Here is a 14,302-nt window from a genome sequence, read left to right as displayed (position 1 = left end):
ATGACATAGAGGATGGTACTGCCCACTGCCATCAGAGCCACCAGCCTCCACTGGGTAGGAATGACTGATTCCCCTTCCCCCGCCCCATCCGCTAGACAAGGGAAGGGGTCATGTGAGGTCTCTGTGTGTAGCAAGGAGTCAGTCTGTGCTGGAAAGGAGACTGAAAGGAGGCAAAGAGTTGACTTTGCTCTCTGCAGGAAATCCCTTGGCACTGTGGGTTCCCCTAGACATCTGATCAGGAGCTGGAATCTGCTGGAGTGTTAATGCTGTGAACCCCCCATCTTATGTTCAGCCTGTGTATTGTTTCCATTTATTGTTATTATTTCGTTATTTACAGCATTTTCACCCCATTCTTCAGCCAAAACAGCCTCCCTGAGTGGCTTACACACATTAATAATAAGACATTCCCTGCCCTCAGGCTTACAATACAAAAGACTTGAATCACAAGGAAAATGGATTGGAAAGGAGGAGGAAAAAAAGCAAAACTCTGGCACCAGGTGTTAGTTTCCAAGTTCTTACAGGTGTTCTTTCTGGCAGGAAAAGGCAAAACCAGCTCCCTGCAGTTGCTCCCTCTCCCTGATGTCTCCACTTTGCCATGATGTTCTTTCTGGGAGGCAGAGGGTGCAAGAGTCCCTGTGGCCCTTGGTTCTCTGGCTGATGGATGAGGCCCAAGTCTGCAGTCCTAGGGAGCTGTCAGTTACAGCTGGGTGTCCCTTAAATATATAAACCTTGTGTCACAAAAATGCCATAAGTCTTCAGTGGCTTATTTCTCAGGAAACTAAATCCTGGTTAAGCACTGGAGCCCTTGAAACATGTCACTGTGGGTATCTCTGCACCAGCCTAAAATGCTGCATTTAAAATGGGGCTTTCTGCTTCCGTTTTAAATGCAGGACCACAATGACTCCGTTTTTCATGTGCTTCCTTTTCCCCCACCCCTTCCCCCCTCCTTCTCCCCATATCTGAGTCTTCCATTATCTTTCACTGATCTCACTCCTCTTCTTGCCGCTTTACCTTTCACGGAGGAAACTGAAGTGGAACGCAAGGGGGGGTAATTTGATAGCTCATTATCTGTGATCTATTTAAAAACAGAATAAAGGGCAATTAGTGCAGGAGGGTCACAGCAGGGTCATGGCATCATGTAAAGAGCCCACAAACTTCCATGAAGGAGCAATCTCAATCACAGGATAAAAGGAGCCCTGATTGGAAGTGGGATGCACATGCGTAACAAAATATTTAGAGGGTGCAGGAATTAATGCAAGTGTCTGAAGGGCACCAAATAATACGCATCTTCTGACTTTATCCTATTTTCTATTCTGTAGCGTGAATGCATCTCTGTTCACGTCGGCCAGGCTGGAGTTCAGATTGGCAATGCATGCTGGGAACTCTTCTGTCTGGAGCATGGAATCCAGCCAGATGGCACCTTCAAGGAACATACCATGATCAATAGCGATGACTCCTTTGCAACATTCTTCAGAGAGACAGGCACTGGGAAACATGTGCCACGGGCTATCATGGTGGACTTGGAGCAAACTGTAGTTGGTGAGTCTATAGCTCAAGCATGAATAAGGGAAAGACCTTGCTCTTCTGCATCATAGCGTTGAATCTCATGAGTCCCAAGATGAAGGTGGGCAGCCATCTGTCAGGGATGCTCTGACTTGGATTCCTGCATTGAGCAGGGGGTTGGACTCGATGGTCTTATAGGCCCCTTCCACCCCACTATTCTATGATTCTATGAATCTACAGATTAGTAATTATGTTGCTCTCTTACTTACACTTTCCTTGTACATCTTGGGTTGGTTCACTAACTGGGATAAAATGTAATTACATTGCCATGCCAAGAACATTGGTTTATGGCTCATTTCCTGGCCTAATTCAAAGCGCTAGTTTTCACCTCTAAAGCCTGTTGTATTGCAAGAATCCCAAGACACCAGAGGCAGTTACTTAAATGCTTCTTTATTCTAGGCCCTCACTAAGCCTTTCTTAAAACTGAAACTTAAGCAAACAGTCTCCTTCTCCAGTCCTCCTGACTCCTCCTTTTCACTTGCTCTTTCTCCCCACTTCTTTCCATGCCTATACTACAACTCCCAACATGCAGTTCACTTACCACAATACCACAAAGCCCTGTATGGTTTAGGACCTGCGTACACAAAAATACTGTTTGCTTCCACTTGTCCATTCCCCAGGTCATTTGTAGGTGCCCTTGTCTGTGTCCTACCACCATCAGAGGCCCAACTGGTTGTGATGCATGACCATGCTTTCTCTCCAGCTCTGTATCCCTTGAGGTGGGTGGCTTTGAGTGGTAGCAGCCTGGTCTGGAGTGCACCCCCCAGAGAGGCTCGCCAGGTGCCTACATTGTGGTCTTTTTGGAACCAGGTGAAGACCTTTTTATTTCCCCAGGCTTTAAAGTCCTTCCATTAAAAAAAAAAAGCAGGTTAGAACTTTTTAGATCCTTTCCTTGCTGTTGTCTTCTACCATTGGTTTTATTCCATGGCTGTTTTACTTAATTGCTGTAGATTTTAGGTGCATTTAATTGTTATGGTAATAATTCTGATGTTAACCTCTGTTTTGTGAATTGCTCAGAGAACTGCAGATATTGGGCAGTACAGAAATATAGTTAGTAAGTAAATACATAAAAGGGCAGAGAGGGGAAACAGGATATTGTTGTTATATGTCCAGTGGAGGGAGGGGGGTAGAGAAGCTAAAGTGAGATTCTCTTATTGTTAAAATGAAACATTCCTGAAAACTTTTCAATAAATCATGGATTCCAAGCTTTTGCATGGCCTATACTTGAGGAGAACTTTGATTTTCAATGTGTGAAGTGGTGCTTCCTTGAGAAACAAGGACCACAGGGGTGAGGTTGTGAAATATGGATTTCGATTTACCCAGGACCACTCAGTTGATCAGGCTGAGAGGTTTGGGATCTTATGAGGTGGAGAAGAACACGCACACAACCAATGTAGATGAAAGAAAAGGAGATTTATTGAACTAAAAGAAATAAACAAAAGTAGAACCTCCCCAGAGAGTTGCAGGCTCCCTGAGCCTGAAGAGGTTACTCACCTCTCAGGCACAAACTTAATTACAAAGAAATCTCAAAGAGTTTCAGGCTCTCTGAAGCTCAAGACTGAAGAGGTTGCACGCCTCTTAGGTACCAAATTAATTACAAAGAGATTTCAAGGAGTTTCAAGCCCTCTGAATCTCAAGAGGTTGCACGCCTTTTAGATAAGAGCCCTAAACCAACAATCCTCAAGAAGTTGCACCTTTCTCTGAGGCTTAAGAGGTTGCATGCCTCTTAGGTAGAAACTTGGTTACCCAAATGTGGTGCATTAAGTGACTAGATATACAGTTAGCCCCTGTTTGTTGCTCAGCTCCAGATCGGTCCACTGCTGCAAATGGCCCACTGAGGCAACGGTGATACAGTGTCAGCCAGGCCCAAGCCTAAGCCTGCTGTCTTATATCCTAAACCCAAATGGTTAAATATGACAGAACAAAGATAGCTGCATCCTATCTAAGCCCTGGACAGTAAAATCCTTTCCCTGAATTTTACCCAATACATACTCACCACAACGCTATCAAATACTTGGCCAGAGCACTTAATACGTGTCCCGTGGATCAAGGGTACTGTTGGTCTGTGCACATACAAATGATCCAGATGCAACCATGCCCCTCCTGAACAATGGCAGATTCAGGGCTTTTATACTCTTTTTCCCTTGTTGGGGCTCATGAGATCAAAGAGGGGTTCTGTATGTTCTCTGTTGATAATACATCACGTTCCCAATTCCCAAGATTGACATTTGTTATAGACAGCCAGGCACCTCCTTCCGACTCCCCAACATCTCTATGGTCGTAAAGTGCTGTCCTTGTTATCAGAACATCTGCAGATACCCCTCTTTTATTGGCCCATGTCCATCTTCTGTAACTGATACTTTGGCAATCTTCAGCACATACCAGAGCACCCTCATCTGGCCCTCCTGCAATAAAAGCATTCATTCTCCATTCACACCTCCCCTTCCTGATCTGGGCTATTCACATGACATGGACTGGTTTAGATTGTTGACCTTTTTACATTTCATAGTGTTCTAAATTAACACTCAGATACCTTGGATCACAGATTACATCTCAGGATGTTTACAATTCAGGCTTGTATTCAGGGTCAAACTTTGCATTCCATCCATCCATCCATCCATCTATCTTATTTATTTATTAATCGCCCATCTGGCTGGTCACCCAGCCACTCTGGACGATGTACAGCATATAATAAAACAGTTTAAAACAATAAAATTCTACAATAAAAAAGTTTTCTAAAATACCCTAACCCACCCCAAATGCCTGCCTGAACAACCACGTTTTTAATGCACGGCGGAAGCTCATTACAGAGGGGGCATGGTGGAGTTCCCTAGGGAGGGAGTTCCACAGAGTGGGGGCCACCACAGAAAAGGCCCTCTCCCTCGTCCCCACCAGTCTAGCTGTCCTGGCTGATGGGACAGAGAGAAGGCCATCTGATCTTGTTAAGTGGCCTGTCTGGTGTTGCTGGAGGCGCTCCTTAAGATAGGCTGGGCCAGAACTATATAGGGTTTTAAAGGTCAAAACCAACACCTTGAATTTGGCCCGGAAAACAACTGGTAACCAGTGCAACTCCTTCAGCACTGGAGTGATGTGATCTCGCCGGCAGCTGCCTTTAATCAGGCGAGCCACCGCGTTCTGTACCAGCTGCAGCTTCCGAACCGTCTTCAAGGGTAACCCCACGTAGAGCGCATTACAGTAGTCTAAATGAGAGGAGACCAGGGCATGTACTACCGATGGGAGCAGATGGTCGGGAAGGAAGGGGTGCAGCCGCTGTATCAGATGGAGTTGATACAGCGCTGTCCAGCTCACAGCTGACACCTGAGCCTCCATGGACAGCTGGGAGTCCAAAATGACCCCCAGGCTGCGGACCTGGTCTTTCAAGGGTAGCCGTACCCCACTCAACACCAGGCCAACATCTCCCAGCCTCCTCTTGTCTCCCACCAAAAGTACCTCGGTCTTGTCAGGGTTCAGCTTCAGCTTATTCCTCCCCATCCAGCCACTCACCGTCTCCAGACATTTGGACAGGGATTCTACGGCCAACCTTGGTGAAGATTTGAACGAGAGGTAGAGCTGCGTGTCATCCGCATGTTGATGACACTGCACCCCAAACCTCCGGATGATAGCCCCCAGTGGCTTCACATAGATGTTAAATAGCATTGGGGAGAGGATGGAACCCTGTGGCACCCCACAAGTGACTGGCCACGGGTCTGAAACCTCCTCTCCCAGTGCTACCCTCTGGTACCTGCCGGAGAGGAAGGACCGGAACCACCACAATACGGTGTCTCCAATGCCCAACCCCTCCAGGCGGTCCAGGAGGATACCGTGGTCAATGGTATCAAAAGCCGCTGAGAGGTCGAGGAGAACAAGGAAGGAGCATTCACCCCTATCCAGAGCCCTCCTCATATCATCCACCAAGGCGACCAAGGCTGTTCTGTCCCATGCTGAAGCCTGAAGCCCGACTGAAATGGGTCTAGATAATCGGTTTCTTCCAAGTGTGCCTTCAACTGCATCGCCACCACCCGCTCAATCACCTTGCCCCAAAATGGCAGATTTGAGACTGGGCAAAAGTTGTTCAGAACTTGGGGATCCAAGGAGGGCTTCTTTAAGAGTGGTCTTATCATGCCTCCTTGAGGGCTGATGGCATCACTCCCTCCTCAAGGGAGGCATTCACCACTGCCCTGATCCCCTCGCCCAGTCTCTCTCTGCAGCCCATAATGAGCCAAGATGGGCAAGGATCAAGTAGGCAGGTGGTCGGCCTTACGATGAAAGCACCTTGTCCACTTCATCAGAAGGAAGAAGCTGGAACCTATCCCACAAAACCGGTTTGCCACAGGCCGCTCACTAACTGTATCCACAGTGCACGGAATAACACTCCTAATCTGATCAATTTTATCTGCAAAGTGCCTTGCCAAGGCCTCACAGGCCTTCTATTTGTTTTCACACCACATTTGTTACATTGCAAAAGAAAACAAGAGTACATTGTGGTGCCTGAAGTCTACAAGGTTATCTACTAACAGCGGGTGTGTGTGTGTGTGTGTGTTATAGTGGGAAGCAATTGACAAAAATCAAGTAAAGGTGGATTTAAGAAATGGGAGAAATTAATAAAAGTGATAAAAGAAGATATACGGAAAATATAAGTGGATATGAGGAGACATTAGAAAGACAACTTGAAGAAAAATAGGACAGTGTGTCAAGGTGGGGTCCTCACTAAGCAATTTCAGTGTGTGTCTGAAAGCTCCTGCCCAAAACACTGGTGGGTTGCTGCCAGTCGGTGTCGACAGTACTGGTGAGATGGACCAAGGGTCTGTCTGACTCAGTATAAGGGAGCTTCCTATGTTCCTATGGCTAGGGAAGCATAATTTGTTGATTGAGTGCCTCTTGTGCAGTTGTGATGGTGGGGGCGGAATGGTGGCAAACCTAGAACAGAATGCCAATCAGTGTGTTAAGGTGCACTGAAGGCAATTCATTTTTTGTCACTGTAGGCCCAACCTGGCACCCTCCAGATGTGTTGGACTGCAACTTCCAGCATTGCTGCCCATTGACCATGCTGGCCAGGGCTGATGGGAGTTATAGTCATATTGTAGTCCAACACATCTAGAGGGCACTAAAGTGGGGAAGTCTGGTGTATAGGACTTGCAGTTAATGAAAATGCAAAGTGTCCTCCAACCCTCCTCACAATTGTACGTGAGCTGAGGATCCCACACCAATCTCCAATGCCAGATGTTGAGTAGAGTAATGTAGACCTGTTGGATTACAAGGAGAATGACAATCTAAAATAGAGAAGGTGCACACATTTGAGAGAGAAAGCCTAATGGTTGTGATTACGTGAGATCACACGAGGAAACTTTTGTGAAGGGTGATCTGGTTTTACAACCCTAAGAGAAAGAATGGCAGGAGCTCTAAATTGGCTGTGTTTTAGGAGGGATAAGACCTATTGTTCCTTAATTTGTCTAATCCAGCCCATAGCAGCTCTACAAGATTTTCACAATGTTTAGATAAGAATTTTGCCTGCACCTTCACTTGTAAGAAAACCAAAGTTGTTCTCAAATGTTATGAGGAATTGAGATATCCAACATTTCTAAAGTTACAGCTCTCTATGGTTTTATATCATCTATTTCTGCTTCATTGACTACGCTAAAGCTTTTGATTGGGTGGATCACAACAAACTCTGGCAAATTATTAAAGAAATGGGAGTACCAGACCACATTACATGTCTCCTGAGAAACCTGTACGAGGGTCAAGAAGCAACAGTAAGAATCAGACATGGAACAACCGATTGGTTCAAAATTGGGAAAGGAGTAAGACAAGGCTGCATAGTCCAACACATCTAATCCTGCTTATTTAACTTATATGCAGAGTACATCATGAGGAACGCTGGGTTAGATGAATCACAGGTCGAAATTAAGATTACTAGGAGAATTATCAACAACCTCAGATACGCAGATGATACCACCCTAATGGCAGAAAGCGAAGAGGATCTAAAGAGCCTCTTGTTGAGGGTGAAAGTGGAGAGTGCAAAAGCTGGTTTGAAACTCAACATTAAAAAAACTAAGTTCGTGGCATCTGGCCCCATCACTTCCTGGCGTATAGAAGGGGAAGAAATGGAAGCGGTGACAGATTTTATTTTCTTGGGCTCCAAGATCACCGCAGACGGTGACTGTAGCCATGAAATTAAAAGACGCTTGCTCCTTGGGAGGAAAGCTATGGCAAACCTAGACAGCATAGTAAGAAGCAGAGACATCATCTTGCCGACAAAGGTTTGTATAATCAAAGCTATGGTTTTCCCAGTAGTAATGTATGGCTGTGAGAGCTGGACTATAAGGAAGGCTGAGCGCCGAAGAATTGATGCTTTTGAACTGTGGTGCTGGAGAAGACTCTTACAAGTCCCCTGGACTGCAAGGAGGTCAAATCAGTCCATCCTAAAGGAAATCAACCCTGACTGCTCATTGGAAGGACAGATACTGAAGCTGAAGCTCAAATATTTTGGCCACCTAATGCGAAGAGAAAAGTCACTGGAAAAGACCCTGATGCTGGGAAAGATTGAAGGCAAAAGGAGAAGGGGACGGCAGAGGATGAGATGGCTGGATAGCATCACCGATGCAATGAATATGAACTTGAGCAGACTCCGGGAGAGAGCGGAGGACAGGAAGGCCTGGCATGCTATGGTCCATGGGGTCACAAAGAGTCGGACACGACTTAACAACAACAACAATGGTTTTATATATAATGCTATAGTACAGGGATGGGCAGACTTCAGGCTTGCAGGATCTACTTTGTTTGTTTACTAGAAGTGCACAATCCACCCATTGGAACCTGGCAGTGTAAAATAGTGGCTCAGGCAGGCAGACATGTGCTAGGAATTCAGGAACAGGATGCCTCTGAGCACATGCTCAGCCCAGGCAGCAATCTATATGGAGCTTTCCAATGCGATTCAGTTTAAAACCATGTTTTCACCAGATTGGATTTGCTCCTCCCGGGGCACATGCAGCCAATTAAAGTGGTGTGTACAAAACTAAAACAAAAAACCCGCCTTCGCGTGGCAGACTGCATGAGAATTGGCAGTAAGTTTGGGCATATGTGGGTGGAGTCTTGTGGCATCAACAAGCTTCCTTTAAAAGAAAAGTCATTACACTGGTGCGAAGGTGGGCACCTCTAGATAAGCGCAGATTTAAAACAATAGGCTTCTTCACCCCTCTCTCTGCTCTGTCCTGAGCAAGTGCAGTGGAAGTCAATGGGAATTCCTTCTGAGTAGACATGTTTTGCAAGCAGTTTTCAGGGTGGAAGTGGAGAATTCAAAAGAACAAAAGGCATCCCACAGCAACATGCTGACTTTAAAGGCTCATCTGCGGAAAAACAAAGCACGATCATTCATGGGTCTGTTCTTCTGGATGAGGGCTGGATGCGCCTGATCTTGTCTGATCTTGGAAGCTAAGCAGGGTCAGCCCTGGTTAGTACTTAGGGATGTTGGAGAATTTCTCCACAAATCTCCGGGAGGCCGAATGCCAACGCATTCGGCCCCCCAAAATTGGTGGAGAAATTTTCTGCCCCCCCACCCCCCCGCTGGAATTGGACTTACCTTTGGCGAATGTCCCTGGCACTGGCAGCTCCTGGCGGCGGTTCAGCGGCGGCGGACGGTCTTCCGACCAGCTGCCGCCGCCGCCATTTCCAAGTAAAAAAATACCAAAACAAAACGTGATAGGCTACATAAAGATTTACATAGCCTATCATGGCTAGATTTTCAAAAAACACCGTGATAGGCTACGTAAATCCTTATGTAGCCTATCACGGCTGACTTTGGGGGAGGGAGAAGCACGTACGCAAATGGCGGCGCCCATGGGCGCTGCCATTTGCGTTCCTTATTTGGGTACATGTAGTCTACATAAACATTTACGTAGACTACGGCAAAAATAAGGGCAACGCTATTTGCGTTGCCCTTATTTTCGCCGTTGTCTACGTAAATGTTTACGTAGACTACACGTGCCCAAATAAGGAACGCAAATGGCGGCGCCCATGGGCGCCGTCATTTGCGTACATGCTTCCCCCCCCCAAGTCAGCCGTGATAGGCTACATAAGGATTTACGTAGCCTATCACGGCTGACTACAGGGACGCAAACGGCGGCGGCTACGGCCGCTGCCATTTGCATCCTGGCAGGAGAAGAGATTTGCGGCCGGAGGGACGGGGCGCCTCCCCCCGGCCAGAATTTCAGCCGGAGGGACGGAGCGCCTCCCCCCCACCGCGAAGCAAGCTGCGGGACCAGGTAAGGGACTTTCATCCATCCCTAACTTGGATGGGAGACTGTGTGGGAATCAGGCTTCCTGCATTGAGCAGGGGGTTGGACTCAATGGCCTTGTAGGTCCCTTCCAACCCTATGATTCTATGAGTATTTATTGATTTATTTACAATATTTATATATTACATATAAATGTAATTTATACATTTAAATTTATATATTATATATATATATAAAGAACCTTTAAATTTATATATTACATATATAAATATATATTGTGTCAATATATATGACACAACTTTCCCTTCTTTCTATCAGTGCTGCACGTACGAACAAACGCGCGCACGCACATACACACACACGACGCCAAGGCCAGGATCGCTAGTTGAGGTCACACATATGTCCAAACTGCACCGAAGCTGGCATGACGGGAAAATCCAACACTAAACCACTTTGCAAAAATGCGGGTTTTATGGCATGAAAAACCACGTTTGCTGAGGAGAGGGTGGAATGTCATGGGCCCCGACAGTGTGTGAGGCGCAGCAGCACCTGAGTAAATCCCCCATGCAGATGGGACCCAGGGATCTGTGATCAGTACCAGAACCAAGGTCACAAATCCTTTCACCTAAAAATCCACCCCTGGTTTTCCCCCAGACATTCCTTTTCAGCAACTGAATGTAAGTAGCGGTGGGGAACCTTTAAAATGTTGCTATTGTTATAGACAGGTGGGAGTCAAACAAACCCTTGCTGATGGACAGCAAATCACCCAGATCTATTTTCTGCCCACCCTTGCCCTAATGGGCAAGTTCTTGGGAATTTTATTATAGAGGCTTTTTAGGTTGAAATACCCCTGAGTCTCCTAGACCACAGTTTACTAACTAGACTGGCTCCCTGCAGCTGGCCACTCATTAATTCAAGTTTAGCCCTCTTTGTAGGTCTCCAGCCCTGAGTTTTCTTTTAATTTTTACAGACGAAGTGCGGGCTGGCACTTACCGTCAGCTTTTCCATCCAGAACAGTTAATCACTGGCAAGGAAGATGCAGCTAATAACTATGCCCGTGGTCACTACACCATTGGGAAAGACAGGATTGAGTTGGCGTTGGATCGCATTCGAAAACTGGTAAGGGACAATTAATGGGGGGAAAGCACATGTTTCAGGTGGCAGCACCTGTGCCATAGGCAAATGCAGTGGTCAGTTTCCTGTTTTGCTCACTTTGGGACAAGTAAGTGGAGGATATAATATGTCAGCCATCTCCAACCTGGTGCCATTCAGATGTTTTGGACTTCAACTCCCATCAGCCTCAGCCAGTGTGGCCAATTGTCAGGTATTATCAGAGTTGTAGTCCAAAACATCTGGAGGGCACCAGGTTGAGGAAGGCTACAATATGTCACTATGGTGGGCAGAGCTGGGTTGAGATCCCTTGAGCTTCATGTGCTATTAAACATGTCACATGGACAAACGTGTAAATAGCAGCTGCTGGGCCCTTTGTTCAGGATTGGGGCCACAGCATATGGGGAGAATGCTTTCCCTCCCATAATGCAGTCCTAACAATGCACCCCCTGCTTCAAAATTGCGATTGCCCTGGGAGGAAAGCATCCCACTGGCATAAATGGGAACTTCCCTCCAAGGGCTAAAAGGAACTTCATTGGGGTGGGGATTTTGGTCAGGATATTAAAAACAGCCAGCAGTTGTGCATCCTATCCTTTCCACTCCACTCTGGTTAAGGAGGGGGCATTGATAGGTTTTGCACAGTCCTTCTCTGCTCCATCCTGAATTGTCATCTGAAGAGAAGTGTAGCTGAGCGGGAAGATGTATGTGTACCAAATGTGAGGTTTTCCACGAATACTTTGGTTTTGTATTGTATTTCCCACCAAGAACAGGCCAGAGATCAGGTTAGGGCATAGTTCCCAAAATTACATTTGGCAAATGTATGGAAAAAAGAAAGGAAACATTTTTTCTAACGTTTCTGTTCCTGAATTACAGCTGCTCTGGGCCTACTGAAATAGGCCAAAATAACACCTTGCCTTCCTGAACTCCACCACTTCAGAGTGCAGGTTGGGAATTTGATGTTTGAAAGCTCCGCCATGAAACACACACACACACACCCTTCCTTGCATGTTGGAAAGGAAGCATTTAAATTATGGTTTTCTGTTTAGGCTGACACCTGCTCTGGTCTCCAAGGATTCCTGATCTTCCACAGCTTTGGTGGAGGCACCGGCTCTGGATTTACCTCCTTGCTGATGGAACGCCTGTCCGTGGACTATGGGAAGAAGTCCAAACTGGAGTTTGCCATCTATCCAGCCCCCCAGGTTTCCACAGCGGTGGTGGAGCCCTACAACTCTATCCTGACCACTCACACCACCTTGGAGCATTCTGACTGCGCCTTCATGGTGGACAACGAGGCCATCTATGACATCTGCCGTCGGAACTTGGACATTGAGAGTCCCACCTACACCAACTTGAACCGCCTCATCAGCCAGATTGTCTCCTCCATCACCGCTTCGCTGCGCTTCGACGGCGCCCTGAACGTGGACCTGACCGAATTCCAGACCAACCTGGTGCCCTACCCTCGCATCCACTTCCCACTGGTGACCTACGCACCCATCATCTCCTCCGAGAGGGCCTACCACGAGCAGCTCTCGGTGGCCGAGATCACCAGCTCCTGCTTTGAGCCCAACAACCAGATGGTGAAATGTGACCCCCGCCACGGCAAGTACATGGCCTGCTGCATGCTATACCGTGGAGATGTGGTGCCCAAAGACGTCAACGTAGCGATCGCCGCTATCAAAACCAAGAGAGCAATCCAGTTTGTGGACTGGTGTCCAACGGGCTTCAAGGTGAGGAAAGTTTAAAAAAAAAAGGTTTCTTCTTAAAAGGACATTGCCATGAAGTCCTATTCCCAATGTAATAATTAAGATTTAAACCCGGGGTGGGGAACCTCTGGCCCTCTAGACGTTGTTGTTCTACAACTCCCATAATTCCCCACTATTGGCCATATTAGCTGGGCCTGCTGGGAGTTGAAATCTGAAACATCTGGAGGGCCAAAGGTTCCCCATTCCTGGTTTAAATAATCTTTATTTATTAGATATTGCTATGCATGCATGTGTGCATGCTTCATTGTATAATTAGAAGTTAATCCAATGGTGCCATCAGAGCAGGACTTTGGGGCCAAGGTGCGCACCTTGGATAGCTCCTTTAGAGTTCTGACTGACACCCGGAGTGGATTTACCACCCCACTTCCATCACAGCCTCCACTGCCAGTGACCACACATGGGACTCAACAGCACAGGTAGGGGCTTACTGCACCTTTTATGGGAGGGATGGGGGCTTCAGGGAGGGAGTGCAGCTTCAGTGGGGGCCTCACAGGCCAGGTGAGGAGGCCTCACAGGCCAAATTTGGAGTACAGGGTGGGGCTTTCCCACCCCTGCTTACAGATTAGACATACAACTCCAACTAGCTTTATTTTGGTAATTGTCATAGTGCTTATTGCCCCTTCCATGGGTCTGTTTAAAAACCAATCTGGCAACAGTAGTTTTCCTTCCGCCTCAGGGGAAATGCACATTTTCAGCTCTTTTTTTAAAATTTTATGTATTTTCTCCAACTAAATTTGAGTAAAATTCTGGAAAGTAAAAACAAATGGTCTGCAAGTCTGCAGAATCCATGCAACTCAGGAAAATCCAGTCTGCTGAGAAATCTGTGGGACAAATTCACAGAAATCCAAACTCATTTGATTCTATTGTGAATCTCTCCGACATCCCTAGTCACACACCATCACATGTTTCATTGCAGCCTTCTCTACTCTGGTGCTCTCGAGATGTGGCCTGAGAATTACGGGAGTTACAGTCCAACACCATCTCAAGGGCACCAGGTTGGGAAAAGCTGACTTACTGCTGCTTCCCATTTAAAACTAAACAGCTTTTGCACTCTAACTTCCAATGCAAAGTATATAGGGTTTTCACCATAAAGACATCAATGGATAGAGAGGCACCACTCTGTGTCCACAGAGAAACATGGCCCATGGCAACTTTCAGTCTTACCCAGAAGTTCAGGCAGTTTGTCACTGTAGTCTTTTTCTGTTTCTAAGCGTCAAGTTTCAGATGGTGGTTTAAGCTGACGCTATTTGTTGTTGTTTGCTTTTCTCTTCCTTCTAATCCAACTAGGTTGGCATCAATTTCCAGCCCCCTATTGTAACCCCCGGAGGAGATCTGGCCCAAGTTCAACGTGCCGTCTGCATGCTTAGCAATACCACCGCCATTGCGGATGCCTGGGCAAGGCTAAATCACAAGTTTGACCTGATGTTTGCCAAGAGAGCCTTTGTGCATTGGTACGTTGGCGAAGGCATGGAAGAAGGGGAGTTTGTAGAAGCTCGAGAGGACTTGTCCGCACTGGAGAAGGACTATGAGGAAGTGGCAACTGACTCCTTTGAGTCAACAGTTGGCAGCGAGGAAGTTTAACAGCTTGCTCCTCTGTGTACACCAAGTTGTCTTCTGTCTTTCTTTTCTTTCCTC

General features: G+C 46.8%; 2 protein-coding genes across 2 annotated transcripts in view; both read left to right on the top strand.

Annotated features, from left to right (window-relative positions):
- Positions 1-1,409, top strand: part of PEX26 (peroxisomal biogenesis factor 26) — a 20,887-nt gene extending 19,478 nt beyond the window's left edge. The window contains exon 5 of the mRNA XM_084809279.1: positions 1,320-1,409. Coding sequence (XP_084665405.1) covers positions 1,320-1,324 — 5 coding nt within the window. The 3' untranslated portion in view covers positions 1,325-1,409. The remainder of the gene's footprint in view (positions 1-1,319) is intronic.
- Positions 1,326-14,302, top strand: LOC146339403 (tubulin alpha-8 chain-like). The gene is made up of 4 exons (XM_084809269.1): positions 1,326-1,539; positions 10,765-10,913; positions 11,951-12,631; positions 13,955-14,302. Exons 1-4 carry the CDS (start codon positions 1,437-1,439, stop codon positions 14,246-14,248), a joined length of 1,227 nt encoding a protein of 408 aa, XP_084665395.1. The 5' UTR covers positions 1,326-1,436; the 3' UTR covers positions 14,249-14,302.

The sequence above is a fragment of the Heloderma suspectum genome, chromosome 7 (genome assembly GCF_057233095.1).
Source record: "Heloderma suspectum isolate Gila_16-S chromosome 7, 16-S_ref, whole genome shotgun sequence".
NCBI lineage: Eukaryota > Metazoa > Chordata > Lepidosauria > Squamata > Helodermatidae > Heloderma > Heloderma suspectum.
This window is presented reverse-complemented; position numbering and strand designations above follow the sequence as displayed.